General features: G+C 39.4%; 2 protein-coding genes across 4 annotated transcripts in view; one reads left to right on the forward strand and one right to left on the reverse strand.

Moving 5' to 3' along the window:
- LOC106958292 (serine/threonine-protein kinase N2) overlaps positions 1 to 3,926 on the forward strand; it is a 41,267-nt gene extending 37,341 nt beyond the window's left edge. For 2 of the 3 annotated variants that reach the window (XM_015050115.1, XM_015050114.1), the window contains exons 17-23: positions 383 to 559; positions 1,446 to 1,508; positions 2,040 to 2,116; positions 2,231 to 2,373; positions 2,447 to 2,554; positions 2,909 to 2,989; positions 3,137 to 3,926. In XM_015050115.1, coding sequence (XP_014905601.1) covers positions 383 to 559; positions 1,446 to 1,508; positions 2,040 to 2,116; positions 2,231 to 2,373; positions 2,447 to 2,554; positions 2,909 to 2,989; positions 3,137 to 3,340 — 853 coding nt within the window. In that variant the 3' untranslated portion in view covers positions 3,341 to 3,926. Of the gene's footprint in view, positions 1 to 382; positions 562 to 1,094; positions 1,202 to 1,445; positions 1,509 to 2,039; positions 2,117 to 2,230; positions 2,374 to 2,446; positions 2,555 to 2,908; positions 2,990 to 3,136 lie in introns of those variants that run through there. The other variant, XM_015050116.1, reaches the window with a different exon arrangement.
- Positions 3,927 to 5,546: 1,620 nt separating this feature from the next.
- gtf2b (general transcription factor IIB) lies at positions 5,547 to 12,861 on the reverse strand. The gene is made up of 7 exons (XM_015050118.1): positions 12,755 to 12,861; positions 11,221 to 11,333; positions 8,593 to 8,726; positions 7,994 to 8,140; positions 7,719 to 7,848; positions 6,832 to 7,113; positions 5,547 to 5,853 (listed from the first exon to the last, which is right to left on the reverse strand). The coding sequence occupies exons 1-7, from the start codon at positions 12,769 to 12,771 to the stop codon at positions 5,720 to 5,722; spliced, it is 957 nt and encodes a 318-aa protein (XP_014905604.1). The 5' UTR covers positions 12,772 to 12,861; the 3' UTR covers positions 5,547 to 5,719.
- Positions 12,862 to 17,461: the final 4,600 nt, after the last annotated feature.

The raw sequence follows: 17,461 nt of genomic DNA on the forward strand, positions 1-17,461 counted from the left end.
ACTATGATTATTAAACAATTTTGGCTCATCTTTAAGGCTCATCTCTAAATATTTTTGTTTTTACAAATGGAATAATTGTTTAATCAATCTCAAATTGTGCTATAAAAATGGCACACATAAATGTTTTATTCTAAGTGTAAAATAATTCAGCTGAACTCTAATATGAGACATTTTGTAACTAGAGATGTTGAAATGAAATCTCAACTCCTTCAAAATGCTGAACTGGCCCTTTAAATGAGTGCCAAATGGCAGGCGCCTCAGACATACTTTGTAGTTTTGTGTATATGAACACACGAGGTTAGCATCATGCTAGCCCTGATGCTAACTCCATTGAAGTCCTGCCTGTTGCTGAAGTCCAGCCGTCTCTGTCTCTGTCTTCCAGTCTGATGTGTGAGAAGAGGATTTTTGAGACGGTCAACAGCGTCCGCCACCCCTTCCTGGTCAACTTGTTTGCGTGTTTCCAGACGTCGGAGCACGTCTGCTTTGTAATGGAGTACGCAGCGGGAGGCGACCTGATGATGCACATCCACGCCGACGTGTTCTCTGAGCCCCGGGCCGTGTGAGTGGCGCCGCAGCTTCCTGTTGGTCACACACACACATTCTGAACGCCACTGGCGACATTTTTGGTATTGAGCTGAATTGACTGAAAATGTTCTTTTTTTTTAACAGACGTAAATGCACTGAGTTACAAATGAATCTGATAACTCTGCACCTGTACAAACACTTAAATGCACCAACAGCTTTACAAGCTCGGTCAAATATGTAAAACATCTTTCATTTGTCAGTGCAATTAGGAGTAGAACAGTCAATATAAAAATAAATAATAAAGAGATTGAAACTGACAAAAACAACAGGTTGACTACCCTGGTCAAACATATAAAAAATAAACTGCAGCAAACCTCCTTTAAAAGGTTCAGAAAGTGAAATTAGGAATTCTAAATATAATTTAACAATGAATGAAGCATGATGTTGCTCAGAGCATAGCACAGACTAAATAGATCTGCCCTTATGGATTAGGAACATTGTCACTCATACAACCACAACATGGCCTCGGTGACGGCCATGTTCTTATTGCCATTCTGTCCTCTTGTGGATTTATGCAGCGTGTGTCGTTCTGGGATTACAGTTTTTACACGACCACAAGATAGTGTACCGATCTAGAATTTGTTTCAGTATTATCCCTTAAATGGGATAATATCTGTATCCCGTCAGTGTCCAGGAGCAGGTAGTCCAGCTCCTGGACACTGTATCCCATCTCCAGGTTACAGATGTTAAAATCTGATCGGTGCATCTCTAGCTTTCATCCAGCTTGAGGAGTTTCCCTGTCACCATCACAACCACAACTAGTGTGAAAACCATTTGATTTGATGCTCAAACTATTTTCTCTGTTTCTTTGCTCTCCTCAGTGACGGCCATGTTCTTATTGCCATTCTGTCCTCTTGCAGATTTTATGCAGCGTGTGTCGTTCTGGGATTACAGTTTTTACACGACCACAAGATAGTGTACAGGTACGTTCCTCTGGGAAACAAATCCAAGGGATTTTTTCACTGGTTTATAGTGAAATAAATCCCTGGACAAAATCAAAAACAGCTTTGTTTTTGATTTGTTTTTGATGGTTCAGTTCCACATAGGAAAACTGAAGTAGGTCAAGCTAGTTTTAACTAGACGTATATATGTGACCTTTCACTTCTCATCTCATTTTTAAAAAAAATTTTAAAAACTGGCTCTTTGAAAGCCAAAAATGTCAGCATTTAGTAAAACATAGAGATCTTAAGGTGATTTATGTATTTTTTATTCTGTAGTTTTATTTAGTGTTTTTTATCCTTTTGCCAACAGGAATAGAGATGGAAATGAGCCACCTCATGTATTTACATGTACATGTTCACTAATATGTTTTTAAAAATAAACTTGAACTCTGGAATATATATATATATATATATATATATATATATATATATATATATATATATATATATATATATATATATATATATATATATATATATATATATAACGGGAAGTGTGTGTGTGACCCTCAGAGACCTGAAGCTGGACAACCTGCTTCTGGACACAGAGGGATATGTGAAGATCGCTGACTTTGGCCTTTGCAAAGAAGGTAAGATGACCGATTGCATGAACACTACGATAAAATGCTCCTGCTTGATCCGGTCCGGTCAGCACAGCGCTCTGTGAAGTGGCGTTGGTTCTGATCAGTGCGTCCTGCTCTCAGGAATGGGCTTCAGGGATCGCACCAGCACCTTCTGCGGCACGCCGGAGTTCCTGGCCCCTGAGGTTTTAACGGAGACGTCGTACACCCGCGCCGTGGACTGGTGGGGGCTGGGCGTGCTCATCTTCGAGATGCTGGTGGGAGAGGTGAGCCGCCATCTCCGGGTAGATTACTGCGAGCAAGGCAGGGCTTCCTGTAACCGTCTGTGTTTGTGTCCAGTCACCGTTTCCCGGCGATGACGAGGAGGAGGTGTTCGACAGCATCGTGAACGATGAAGTCCGCTATCCACGCTTCCTCTCCACCGAGGCCATCTCCATCATGAGGAGGGTGTGTGTCAGGATGAGTCCACACTAATGAGTCACATTAATCTGTGTCCCAGTATAACGCACCGAGGTCAGCGGTTGGAACCTGATAAAATGTCAAAAGGTTCAGGAAGTATCAATGTTTTTGAAAGGCACTGAAACATCATAAGTCCAAACGCCCTCTAGTGGCTACTGAGATAATTGAGTACAGTGTCTGTCTGAACCAAATCGTTTCCCCCCTGATACAATGTTTTATAACTAGCTCTAATAAAAAACCTTTAAATAATTTAAAAATCCAAATAAGATCCATGATATACATTAAGTTAAGCTGATATATTTTTTGAGGTGTTCCACTGAGTCATCTTTTCTTTCTTCACAGCTTTTGAGGAGGAGCCCGGAGCGCCGTCTGGGAGCAGGAGAAAGAGATGCAGAGGAAGTTAAGAAACATCTATTCTTCAGGGTAAGAGGGGAAGAAAAACCCAGGCGTTCTTTATTAAAATGGTGCGCAACCAGAATGCTAAGTGTGTGTGTGTGTGTGTGTGTGTGTGTGTGTGTGTGTGTGTGTGTGTGTGTGTGTGTGTGTGTGTGTGTGTGTGTGTGTCGGTAGAACTTGGACTGGGACGGTTTGCTGGCCAAGAAGGTGAAGCCGCCGTTCGTGCCGACCATCCAGGGTGCCAACGACGTCAGCAACTTCGACGATGAATTTACCTCAGAGGCTCCGATTTTAACCCCCCCCAGAGAACCCCGAGTCCTGAGCTCCGAGGAGCAGAACCTGTTTTCTGACTTTGATTACATCGCTGACTGGTGTTAGCTCCACCTTCAAAGACACACACACACACACACACACACACACACACACACACACACACTGTGAACTAAACAGCTCAGTGATGACTGGAGCTCACTTTTTATAAACAATCTTTTCTTCCTTCCTCCCTGCCCAAAATGTTGAGAGAACAAACTGTGCCATTGAGAAGAAAATCTAGATGACCTCTACAAGGACCTCAGATGTTTTGTTTGTTTGTTTTTTAATCCAGATGAGATTGTTGTTGTTTTCTTTTAATTGAATGGAATTGTGTTGGATGGAAAATGGAGGGAGATCCTGCACAGATCGCCGCCGTGTCCGTTGACTGACCACTGAGAATGTTTTCCATACGGACTGAGAAGACGGCACCATTACAATCACATTATTCGGTGTTGCTGTCTTCAGATTTTTTAAAAGAAAAAAAAAATGTGTACAGATTATATTCAGTCACATATTTGATGTGTATTGATGTGTATCCCTCAGCTTGGATCATTTCTGGACCTGGTGTTCAGTGAAGGCTTGGTCACTGAACGGTCAGCTACAGCTAACATCTTGACTACTACAGCAGTTTCCTGACTTGAAAAAAAAAAAAGTTTCCCCTCTGGCGAGCAGTTCAACCAGTCACTTCTAGAGAAAAAATCCAAGATGTTTTCTTTTAAAATGCTTTAAAATAGACTAGATAGAAGCATGACATTGCAATGCCTTATAGAAATGCCCACAAGGGTACAACAGCATATTGGGGCCATTGTAGATAAGGAAAAAAAAAAGTCAGAATTTTTTAGATTAATCTCAGAATTTTTCTTGTCAAAGCTTCTCGTTTCTGAGTTTGAGAAGTCAAAATGTTCTAGGAAAAAAAAAAACTAAAATTTTGAGATGAATTTCAGAATTTTTCTAGAAGAAACTTTGATATTTTTTTTTATAAATTTCAAAGAAAAATTGTATAAATTAATCTCAAAATTTGAGCAGATGTTTGACTTTTTAATATCAGAAATTTCAAATTATTTTTCTAGAAAATTTCTGAGATTAAAAAAAAAATTCTGATTTTTTTTGACAGAAACTTCCTTTTTTTTGTTCTACAATAACCCTGATGTGCCGTCCTGTTGGTGGCGTCAGCGCAGCTATGGAGTTGGAAATTGAGCTGAACTCAATCCTTAGCTGCTAGAATGTTCTATTGTCCCCAGCCAGTTGTGATGGACAGAACTTTGACTAAAGATACCTCAGTAAAATCAGCACACCAAAACTGATGAGTTTATTTTCATTTTTCAGGTAAAACACTACATCTAGTTTTTAATGTTAAAACGCCATTAAAGCACGTGCTTCCTCCTTAAATCTGATTGGATGTTTTCAGCTGACTTCCTGTCAGTGTGCATGTTAAATATGACTGATTCAATATTTCAGACCTGCTTATGAATCACTACAGAGGGGCAGGAGGTATATTATATGCATACTGTATGTACACAGGTAAGCTGAAAGCACTAATTTTATCAATAGTTTATCTACATTTCTTAATTATGGAAATAGATTGTACAAAGTGTTTGTTTTTGTTGTTTTTTAAATGTGCTTGTGCATGTTTTTTCCTGAACAGACATAAACTGAATGGATGGTACAAATTACCCAAATCACAACTGTTCTCATTCATCCTGGTGTATAATGTTAAAAAAAGGCATCTTTGCAGTCACTGTTACCTATCATGAATGCACAGATTAAACATTTGTAATATTGGCTTATTTTTATTTCACTGCTGAAACATCCTGGCTTAATGGAGCTACTGAAATACAGTAGGCTTCATCTAATGCAAGTCAAATTTAAGATAAAAAAAAAACTACATAAAAATTTACAATCAGCCAGCTGATTGTAAATATTTTTAACAAGCAAGCTCGTATTAGTTTAGTAATAGTTGCAAAATATTTTCACGCAGCTGATTTCATCTTTGTGAAGTCTCATACCTTCCTACAGCCAGCTGACTAGCAGTGTGCAGCAACATGTGAAGGTTTTAATTCAAGCCATGAGCTGATTAATTGAAAATGTTTTATTTTTTTTAAATTACTTGGAACAATTCAAACAAAATAGAACCTGGCAAATTTTTCTACAAAACAAATGCTTTGTGTATACAATATGAAAAGAGCCTAAAATTGCAAAGCGTCAAGTTAACGTTTTCCCGCTTGGACATATATACATGGTACAGTATATACAGTCAAATGAAATACTGCAAGTACAGTCTGCAAGCTGTTTATTCAAGCTCTGGAATGTGTGTCTGCTGTATTCCTGTCACAGTGCCTCCATGAAGGCTGCTTGTTTGGAGCACGACCAAAGAATATTCAAACTCTAAACCAACAGAAAAATGTACAGCAGAGAAACTTCAGCAATGAGTAGGCAGAGTCTAGTTCACAGTTGAGGCAGTTTATCAACAGGCGTGTCAAACTTAAAGTCTGGAGGGAAAAGTTCTGCTGCACGTGGATAGATGAGTCGGTAGGACTGTCTGATGGTGACGTCGGCAACGCCAGCGATATCGCCGATTTCTGAGGGGAAAAAACAAGCAAAAAACTTGAAGCATGTAGAAAATGTTTACATATTTAACAAACTATCACCATGTTATTAAAGGATAATATGAGACAGATAAATCTATGAAAATAATCAAGCTCCTCCACCTCCTCGAGTTATCTTCAGAAATGCACTGTTCCTGGTCAAAACCAACCAATCAAAGTCAGGAGGAGGATCTTAGTGCTGTCAATCAAGCTCATGTAGTCGCTGTTAAATGTGCTAGTGGCAGAGAAGCAACTTACCGCTCCAGGAAAACTGTCTATCCACCATCATCGGTGGACATGTTAACTAGCCTTAGCATTCCTGGCAAAATTTGTTGCAAGGAGTAAGGGGGTGAGCAGCGCTAAGCCTCACCCCCTGGCTCTGATTGGCCGTTTATGAGAGCAGTGTATGTCTGCAGCTGGCAGTAGGAGCTAAATATCCATTTCATGTTATAATGTCAGTGTCGCAACATAGTGACAATTTGAACAAATATATAAAAGAATAAAAAAACTTTCTATAGAAGTTATATGCTGCAGCCTTAAGGAAGGATTATCTGCTACATAACATACATTTTTGTTCTTGTGGGGTTTTTTTTTTTTAGACAAAGTTCAGTCGACTCCACCAGGGCTCCACAGCGCCACCTCATGAGAGGTTGTGTGTCATTTGTACATGTTGAATCTATAACTCTTCTGTAAAACTATAGACTAATTTCCCCAAAATGCTGCGCATGTAGCTGCTCTAATGCCTGAATAAGATGCCAGTGTTTCCTCTGAATTATGAATATATCTCATGTAACTGATAACATTTGTCCCTGTCATGATTTTTAATGTCTTGAACAAACTTATTCATGTGTGACGTTCATTTAATTTCTTACTTAATGGAAACACCGCAATTGCGAAATTGTGTTTTTAACAAAGTTTTGCGATGGAAACACAGCTGGTGAGAGCTAGCAGTGTTTCCACAGAACCTCTCACCTTTCTGGGTCTTCTTCTCAGCGGAGGCCTGGGAGGCCATGTAGATGGCTGCAGCGGCCACCGAGATGGGGCTCCTGCCGGGCACCAGGTCCAGCTCCACGGCTTTCCTGGCGATGAAGGTGGCAGCCATTTGCACCTGCTTTGGCAGGCCCAGGTTGGAGCAGAAGCGGGACATGAAGTCTCCGGTGGTGATGAGGTCCACGCTGGTCTCCAGAGCCTTCAGGATCAGCTTGAAGCACCTGCCGATCTCCTTCTTTGAGATCCTGGAGACGGCGCAGATCTCTGGAAGAGACCACATGATGATTTAGTCCTGATTCAGTCTGTTTCTCAACTGTAAAGAAAATGACCTACATAGGATACATTCTTGGTTAAAAATGGGATTATTTGTTCCCATAACAGCAGCTTTCACAGTAAGGCTGGACAGTAAATCAATGACCATATATATCACAATAGATATTATAGATAATACATCTGATAGAATATTCAATATATAGAAAATTCACTGAACTCTGATCCAGCACTGAACAGCATTCTGGGGGATGTAGGCAGAGGAAAGGCCTTACTTCAACCTCTCACAGCTAAATCAGCAAGGCTGGTGGCATCAACTCATTCACTCTTTGGTTGCCTAGCAACAACCTGTTGAGTAACTTGTACAGCAGTAGCTTCAGGTTTTCCTGCCGTGCCTCATAACTGCTTAAATATAAAAAAACAGGCTGAAGGGAAAACTGGATTAAAGAGGAAAGGTGATGCCACCAGGCTGGCTGCATTTCAGATATGAGGCGCTTGTGTAGTTGCATGTTTTTCATGCATATCAGCCAGCCATATTTCACTATAAAGCTAAGAGAAAATCAGCTTTATTTAGACCAGATAGAGAAAACAAGTCTGACCTTTAAATGTCCTTGGTACGCCCTCTTGTCTGCAGGCGATGTAAAGGCAGGCTGAGGCGATGGCGTCGTTGGCTCGCCCCTTCAGACTCTTCTGCTCATAAACCTGCTTGAACAGGTTGTTCGTTCTGTCCTGAGAAGCCAAACGGACCAGTTAAAGTAAAAATGTTCAACATGGAAACGTTAAAATGGATCGATGTGACATTCAAGGCGAGAAGAAGACCGGTTCCAAACCAACCAACCGGGTTGAGGAATCCATCTCCTGTCTCTGAACTTACTACAATGTTTCTCGGCAGGTTGATGCGATCCGCCATGGTGCTGATCTCTTTGAAGGCGTTCAGCATGGCCCGGTCAGAGCTGCTCATGGTCCGCCGGTTCTGGTACTTTGAGTTGCCAAACTCGTCGAAGCTGGCCGCGCCCGTTCCCTGTGGAGGAAACGCTTTCAACATGTCAACAGAAACGCGCAACTCACACATCGGACCGCAGCGAGGAGCCGACGGCTGACGGCCGCTTGAGTTTCAACCAGGAGGAACCGTCAGGCAGAGAGAGGAGCGCACCGATCCAAACGCCTCAGCTGCTGGTTAGGATTTTGGCCAATACTGATTTTTTTTGTTGTTGTTTTTTGTCTAAAACGTCAGTAAATAAAGCAACAAAGTTGCTAACTTGGCAACAGCATGTTGACTATTGTCAACCATCCCTGGATTTTCAGACGATTTGCAGACTTTTTCAGACTCAGATAAAATCGGAGGATAAGATCGGTTCTCTATTTAAGTATAGGCTGATCTCCAATCACCCAAAGTGAAGGAAACTGGGTCAATTTTTCGGTTCATCCGTAGGCAACCCTGATGGAGACGCTTTGATTTGGACTGCGGCTCACCCTGCTGATCATGGTGGTCAGGTCTCCTCCGTTGAGCAGGGGGTTCTGGGCGTCTCCCACTCTGGATGGATCTTTGAGAGCCTTCTCATTAGAAAACGTCCTCCACTCGGAGCCCACGTCGATCACACGGTCACCTGGAGACAGACAACCTGCATCAACCAAACAACTCAACAACAAAATACAGCATTCTGGAAAAAAAAAACAGTTTGTGTAAACAAGTTGCTCTTTCATCCAGTCTTACTTCCTGTTTAGTATCTGTAAACAAGCCATCAATAAAAAAAAAGCTAAAGGAGCTCTTAACCTTCAAAACCTAAAAAAATCCTTTCAGTTCTTGGCCACAGCAGGAGCTTATTTAGTGGATGAAAACCCAACAAGGTTTCATTCCAATGCATCTAGAAATGAAGACGTCTCTATCTAATCACTCAATTCTCCACATACAGATCTGAAACATCTGATGCTGTTTGTGTCCAGATGCTGACCGCTGCTCTCAGGACTTTCTATCCTGTTAAATTTGACAGGAAACTGAGTCTGTCAACAGACCAAAGCCAAATTCCAGAGAGAAGACGAAGACGACGATGATGATGATGATCCCACTGTTTGTCATATTCCATCCCTGTGGGATAATTAGAGGATGGTGTAATATTCTGGATGCTGTTGCCTCATGCACACAGTCTGGTGTCAGCCCAGATCTCTGATGATGTTCAGGTTTCATTCTAGTCGGATCGAGGTGAAGCTGAAGTCTATTTCAGAGTCACAACACAGCAGCAGCGAGTTATTAAACCATCTAGAGACATCGGAGCCACATCAGACAGACCAGTCCAAACAGGTCATCGTTTTCTCTTCAGGTGACTCACAGAAACTAAAAGACCCAAATACAGTTCAGCTGTGAGTCGCAGACTGGGAGTGGCAGTCATCATCTCCTCAGAGGCCTGTGGCAGAAATGCAAGCTAGAAGCTGAGCTTTCATCTTCTCCCACCTGACCTGCCCAGTGCTGAGGGGCTCATTACCGGAGAACCCAGCGTTCCCAACGTTCCCAGCGGCTCTGAGATGTTTGGGCTGGATGTGCTACACTTCAGACCTCACCTTAAACACAAAACGTTTATACTCTGAATAAAGCCATCAGCTGCAGAAAATGCCAACAATGACATTCTTCTTTTTTTTTTTTTTGTATATTAAACTAATTCGAACATCTGTTTCAAAATGTGACATTTATTAAAAAGCAAAACAATCCAATATTACTGGAGAAAATGAAGGCGATGCACAAACATATGAAGAATGTGTCAGCTCCAAGGACGCTGCGCCTCATCATGTCTGCTGCTTTTGGATATCAGTGGTTGTGATAAAGAGAAAGAAATTATAGTTGTGTTTATTAGAAATATGTCAAAATGTGCACAGGTCTCACTAGATACAAATATGTATTGTACATATGAAACAATCTGAACTTGTGTAAACAGTTCAGATTGTTTAGACACAGTCTGAACTGTCTAAAACTCATGTTACAAACATGAACTCATGAACTCGTATATATTCATGTTAAGCCTCATCTTCATACGAATTCAAATAATATACATTGCAAATATATCATCATCCCAATTTCAGTGTTTGCATTGAAACTCACAAATCCCAAGTTTTAGGTCTTTATGCTTCGCATGCCAATAGGATATTCTGCATGTGCTTATGAAAACCTTAGCACTTTAAAACACTATTGTTAGTTTATAAATCACTGAACGGCTTAACACCACAATACATTAAAGATCTGCTGTTGTCATAGCAACCTTCCAGTCTTCAGGGTCTGGTTCTGCTCTCCAGCCAGAACCAGAACCAAACATAGAAAAGCAGCATTCAGCATCTATGCACCACACATCTAGAACAAACTTCCAGAAAACTGAAAAAGAGACAAAAACAACTAAAAACGAACCATAAGAAATGAAACATTGACCAACATAGTGCATGTGTATGATTTTGGTGATGGCATTCATCAAAATATAATGTTTATTGTAACATACTTTGCCATGTTGCTTAAATGTATTATACAAATACACTTGATTGACAAACTGATAACAGCTTATAGATGTATCAATGTGGACAGTTGCAACTATTCTAACATATTGATTGTACACATTTTAAAATATATGCAAGTTCAATTATTAATGTCCCAAAACAATTAGGATCTGTCTTATTTGCTTAACACATAACTGCCGTTCAGAAGCGATGCTGCTCAGAAATTTTTAAATGTCGCTAATTGACAGTAGGATAATCAGAACTTGTCAACACACTGTCATACAAAAGATTTAAAACACACCGCAGTGTGGCTGTCCTTCAGATCAGCTCCAGTCACCAAAATGCTTTAATGGTGTTGCTTTAAGGTACGTGCGCTGATCCGCATCGTCAGCTACTGCAGCATCACACAGTGAACTTAGTCATAGTTTCTCTGCAGTCTTCACATTTAATCAAAATAATAGCTACATGCAAGTTATTTTAAGCCTTTTGATGGATTATGATTTGTAATCCCATAGCATTTCAAAAAGGTGAGTCATAATGACAGACGAAACACATAAAGTGAGGTTTAAACTGACGGAAGAGATTTAGTGAAGGTGTATTCTCAACATGCGTCATGTAAATACTCACCAACAACAAGGCCACATTCAGGACAAATCATGTCGCCTGCTCTGTAGTCCTCCACCAGTAACGCATCAGGATGGTTGGGACACTGAACTTTGGGTAAGGCCAGAGATTCTCCACTGCGAAAGCAAACAGTGAGACTGTTGACAAAGCCAGATGAAAGCAGGTCTGCTTCCTGTAGTAGGAACTGACATGAAGAATCAAAGAGATCCTCCAGCCCTTAACCTGGTCTTAAAATCTCAGGTAACTGAGTTACCAATCACACCTGACTCCCACATACTGTGGTACAGTCGACTACAAGTTGCAATGATTGTTGCAGAGAGAGTCCCGACCATCACCGTAGCTGTGAGCTGGTTTTATAGCAGGTTTTCTTTCAAAGCGGTTCCATTATGGTCTCCTCTGCATGAAGAACTTTGTTCTACAAGACTTGGTTTGTGTTCAGTCCATCTTCTAAGTCCTGACAATAATCGTTCAGCAAGAAATAAACAACACTAAGTCTACCGGGAATTAAGTCAACATTTCTTTTTATAGCAAACTCAAAATGTCAGCTTTCACAGAGGAACTAATCTTTAAAGATGATCAGTTAATCAATGCATTGATTAGCATAACCTGGTAGCATGCATCCTTACAGAACTGAATTATAAGGCTGTTTCTGTGCAGAATGTTATGACCATAAAAGGACCAAATTATTGACACCAAATGAAAACCTGCGAAACTGAGAGAGCATGAAATCCCTTTTTACTGTCAGTATAATTTACAAATAGAAACTTTCCGTTCTCCGTTTTACATTCACTCTCACTTCCCGTTTACACAGAGGACAGAGCATACCTTGATGAGATCAGCTTAGGGGCCCGGCTTGTAAAGGGAGCAAAGCGGTAGAAGCAGACAGACTTAAACACAGTGGACGCTTAGAAGTGAATCCATAGGTAGATAATAAGATGTCATTACAGCAAAGGTCAAGCTCGATCATAAGCATGTCGATACGCTGAGTAGCAGTTTAACTGTCCTTAATTTGATGTTTTTGCGTCCAATTCAAGGAAATGAGAACCGCGAGGTGATTTTTTTCAGAATATAATTTAACTAATTCCCAGCAGATAACATTAGCTGGTCCTAGACTGTACGAACAATAAGAAGCGTTGAGTTGTTGACAATAGCCTGCTTGTTTACAGATGTCTGGATTGTATAGTGTAATCGGAATCCATAGACAGCTTAAACCTTTTATTTCATTTTAATATAATTTAATATAACACCTTAACACAGGAGAAAGTAGATTTAAAAGCAGCCTAATGTGAGCGCAGCGGCGAGACAACAACGACTTCTGGCAGCATCTACTGACGACCCCGTGAGCTAACTAGCTGTCACCAAGCACAATAGACCCAACAAATCTAACGGTAGTGAAAGGAGCGGCTTATTCGTAGAACGAGCACAATACGTTATTCCTATTCCAAAGCTAACAATGTATATGTTCACCACAAGACATCTTGAAAGCGTTTATGAAAAAAACAAAACCGCTACATAGTTGGAAAAAGTGGTTACGCACCGACTCGTTGACGCCATGTTACTCTTCGCTCTTTCCTTTAGTCAAAGAGGCGAATGGACGGCGCACCTATATTTATAAGCTGTTCCCGTCACGTGGCAGTCAAACTACGGCGTGTCAAAGAGAACAAATTACATTTTGTTTTTCATGACACGCCGCTAACTTGCCTACGAGAGCAAATATAATCCCTGTAATTTTAGATTCGCCTACACTAACGTCATCAAGAAAATTGATTTAGCATTTTACTATTAATTTAAACCTTCTCACTTTTCACTTCTCAGAATTCATTCTGAATTGTACGGGCTACTCCTTCAGTAATTTACATATTTTACATTGGTACGTTCCATTATAGATTTTGTAAACAATAATACAAAAAGTTATAGGTTTGACAATATATATCAAACCTATAGGTACAAAATTTGTTCGTCTGCTTGGTTTTTGTTCTAGAAAAAGTGCAGAAACATATTAATTAAAAAAATCAATTTGACAACTAATTTGAACATTTGTTTATGTATTTATTCAGAATTAACATAAAATATTTTTTAGACACTGCCCATGGAGACAAGCTATCCATTATGCATTCTTATTACCAATTTTTTTTTGATTTCCTAAATGAATTCAAACTGTGCTTTTTTCAGCACATTTCACTTTTACTCTTACATTATGCAATTAATTGTCTTTTGGTGCTGCTACTGAATTGGAACATCGTGTTGATAGTTGCATGGAATTAGATTGCTTGTGCTTGAATCAGTATCTATTGGATACAGATTGAATGGAATGGACTGAATGGAATTGAATGGAATAATTTTTTTATTTTATTGGACTGGGTATGACTAGATGTGATTTGATTTGTTTGTTTTTTTAGTGTCTTGAGATGACTTGCTCTAAATTGGTGACATAAAAACAAAATTAAATGAACCAAATACTATTCTATTATATAAAAATTCACAGGCTTTGTTCTTTAAATATTTTTAGTGTACTTTTTTTACAGTTTGATTTGTGATTTTCTGACATCTACACTGCAAAAAGACCCCAGATGTCTGAAAACCTCTGTCAGATGCTGGTGGTCTTTCTCACTGATTCTTTTAACAGAACAAAGCCAGACCTCATTAATCATGGCTTGCAACTTAAATTGCCATACAGGCAGACAAGTCAAACACATGCAATGCTTTAGAGAAGAATTAGATATCCAAATAAGAAATTCTTCAAAAATGTAAACACTATTTTCTTTTTTCCTTCAAGTAAAAATAAAAATAGAATAGCCATCTGTGTCTGTTTATGCCCATGACTCAGTGCCAGTCTGTGACTCTACGGTTCCTTCATTCCTCTGACCTGGTTGGAAAATCACTAATCCTAACACAAGTCAACCATTTATTGAATTGCTTCCATCCTTCTTTTCCTTTCTAATTTGAAAATAACAAAGAAATTTTAACTGGTTTATCAACATTACGCAATACTTGTTTTTGTGCATATAGACGACAGCAGGTGGCGCCAAACAAGAACAGATTTGTGTACATGCACCCTTACTTAATTCCTGCCCGGAGGCAAATTCTGTGGTTTGGAAAAAGCTCAAGTTATACAATGCTAAGCAAAATTGTTCACTACCTTTAATTTTTTTCTTTCTTTTTTTTTTTTTTTTTTACATTTGTCATATGACAGCCGCAAACTTTTCCCCATTTTGTTAGTATTTTATGTGACTGGCCAACACAAAATAGGGATGTGGAAGAAAAATAAAATACAGTTTAATTTTTTTTTTACCAGACAAATCTGATTTAATACTTTGCAGAACAATGTTTGCTGCAGTCACAGCTGAAAGTGTTTAGGGATATTCCTTTACCAATTTGGCACGTCTGACTGAAATCCTGGCAATTCTTCTTTAAAAATCGGTCAACCTAAATCAGATTAAATGGAGTGCAATAAATTCAAATTCTTGCAAGAGACTTTAAATTTAAATCTGAACTTTGACTGGGCTACTAATCTGTGAAATCGTTGTAATCTGACTCATTTTACTGTACCCATCTTTACTGGCATTGCCTGCTGGAAGGTTCACCTTCCCACAATCTCTCAATTTTTTTCTTTTAACTTTGACCAGCGTCACTGTCGCTGCAGAAGAAAAGTGTCCCCAACTTCTGCATTTTATTCAGGTACATCAGAGCAAAGAGGTCAGGGTTACAAATATACAGTACACTTTTCAAAATAGTGTTTGTGAAAATTTAGCAAAACTATGTAATATTTTCCTTCTACTTCACAATGATGGGTAATTTGGTCCACATAAAATTCCCCCCAAAATAATTTCTAAGCCTGTTCTTCTGACATAACAAAAATAAATATAATAAAAAGGTTGAAGGGACGTAAACACTTTTGCAAGGCCTTTATATTTGGCATTCAAGTTAAAGTTCACAAATGTGAACGGATGTTCTTAAAAAGCATAAAGAGGTTCTGATAAACCAGACTTTCCAGGAACGTTGCCAAAGCAAAACGTGCTAGACAGACATGTCTGTGCAAACGTCAGCGGTGAGAATGCCTTCAAGTCACAACAAGACAAAAGAGACCTGCCAGCTAAGCATACCATTGCCCTTGTTTTAGGAAGCTGTTCTTGCAGGTCTCTGCCACATGAATTCTTTATTCTGTCAGAACTTTTTAGAAATGCTCAAAAAGCAAAAGTACAAGAGTGTGTGAGAGTGGGACCTGTGGGTTTTTCTGTGCAAACAGAAAATTTTAGCAGCTCCCATAGCAACAAGTATGTTTGTTTAGGGCTGTTGTTGGTTTGTGCTTTCTGATGTGCAGCTAAAGAACTGCGAGTGTCTATATCGTGTGAGAATGTCTGTGTGTTACTTCCTGTTCCCCTCACCCCAAGTTTCTTCTTTCTTATGCTTCTACCTTGGTGGTCTGATTGCCAACACACTCATCTGGCTGCCAGCAGTTCTGTGGCTTTTGAAAAGTCTGTGTCCTAAAAAGGAAACCCAGAATGGTTTAACCTCCACCTCACTGTTTGAAGAAAAAACCAAATGATTACATTCTTTACTTCTTCATCTGGTTCACTCCACCAATCACATGTCTCGTCACAGTCCCCATAAAGCCGTGGCCCCCAGGCCTGGTCCCTCAGTGTCCTGCATGTTGTGGATGTTTCCCTGACGACACACACCTGACTGGAATGAATGGGTGGCTATCAGACTTCTGCTGCACTTGATAACATGCTTAGGAACTAATGCAATTATTTATTTGTTGCTTTATTCGTTTTGAGTCATATAAAAGAGAACATGCATATTGTACCTTTTAATAAGTAAAAACAAAACAAAGAAAAACATCCACTTACACAGAAATATATAGAGTAATATTAATAGATCAAGAACAAGACATTGTCTGAGTCAATAAAATTATGTTTTATATGACAATACTGTATTTATACATAAACAAGAATGCATTTAGCTTGAAAACAAGTGGTAAGAAAACCACTGTACTTTGAAATTTAGCAATTTGTATTATGTACACTTTCGTTTTTCAGGAAGTACTTTTGTGTTAATACCACTGATGTCACTCTAAAGCAGGGGTGTCAAACTCCAGTCCTCAAGGGCCACTGTCCTTCAGTTTTTAGATGTGCCACAGGGACAAAACACTGGAATTAAATGGCTTAATTACCTCCTTGTGTAGATAAGTTCTCCAGCGCCTTGCTAATGACCTAATTATAAGGGTGGTGCAGCAGAGTCACATCTAAAAGTTGCAGGGTAGTGGCCCTCCAGAACCTTTAGTTTGACACCTGTGCTCTAAAGTCATTACCAAATTTATATTTAAATTACATACTATACATCATTTATTAACTATATAACTGCAAAATATATATATATATATATCTGTATATTTGACAGTGATAAACAGCAAAATTGTGACAGGAAAAATCTGTAAACAATAAAACAATTGAAAACGGATGATTTGATGTGAAGTTGTTGTAAATAAATGAATCTGTGAAAACAGTTGTGGTGGTGGTACTGGCATCTCCAGAGGTCATTAGGTAAGAGACAAGGTGGACCCTCCATCTCAGAACCAAAATAACACTAAGGTTAAAATATTTGGCAAGGAAGCACATTTCTCAGTTTTTGTGCTGTATTTATTCTTTAAGCAATCAGTCTGCAGCATTGCTGGTATGCTTCAGGTGCAAGTCATTAACCAAATTAAGATTATGTAAAAGATGTGGTGCAATATGTTGCTGACAGATTAGAGCGCCAATGTGAGGAAAAATTTAAAGCTTCAACGTAACATTTCTTGAATTTACATGTTTTTGTTTGATTAACAAGTAATTCACTTCTGAGAAGAAAGTGGCACTTAATCCTGAGGAAACACTGGGCCCAACTGCAAAAGTTTCTTTGATGCATGCAGGAAGGAGAGAGGTCCCATCAATATGTGTGGTGTGAAATGTGTGTACCAACGTAAAATACACAAAACAAAAAAAAGTCCATGTTACCTTACTTAAATGCACTCATGGACAAATCGCTTAATTTGTGGAGACATGTGGAAGTGTTTGGCCATAATAACCATCATTACCTTTGGAGGAAAATGGGAAAAGACTGCAAGCCTGAGAGCAACACCTCAACAGTGAAGAACGGGGGAATGGTGTTTTTTTGTAGAACAGTTTTGCTGCAGGCAGGTATTTCACACAATAGATGGTGTCAAGAGGAAATACTACTATGTCAAAATACTCTGTCAACATCTTGA

This window comes from Poecilia latipinna, unplaced genomic scaffold (genome assembly GCF_001443285.1).
Source record: "Poecilia latipinna isolate Pla-1442-1.1 unplaced genomic scaffold, P_latipinna-1.0 Scaffold975, whole genome shotgun sequence".
Classification (NCBI taxonomy): Eukaryota; Metazoa; Chordata; class Actinopteri; order Cyprinodontiformes; family Poeciliidae; genus Poecilia; species Poecilia latipinna.

Bases quoted from the DNA above. Each gene is read 5' to 3' on its own strand.
- gtf2b (XM_015050118.1), bottom strand. The intron at 7,849-7,993 runs GTAAGTTCAGAG...TTGGCTTCTCAG, and splicing joins ACCTGCCGAGAAACATTGTA to GACAGAACGAACAACCTGTT. The intron at 5,854-6,831 runs GTGAGAGGTTCT...TTTTCCCCTCAG, and splicing joins TGAGAAGAAGACCCAGAAAG to AAATCGGCGATATCGCTGGC.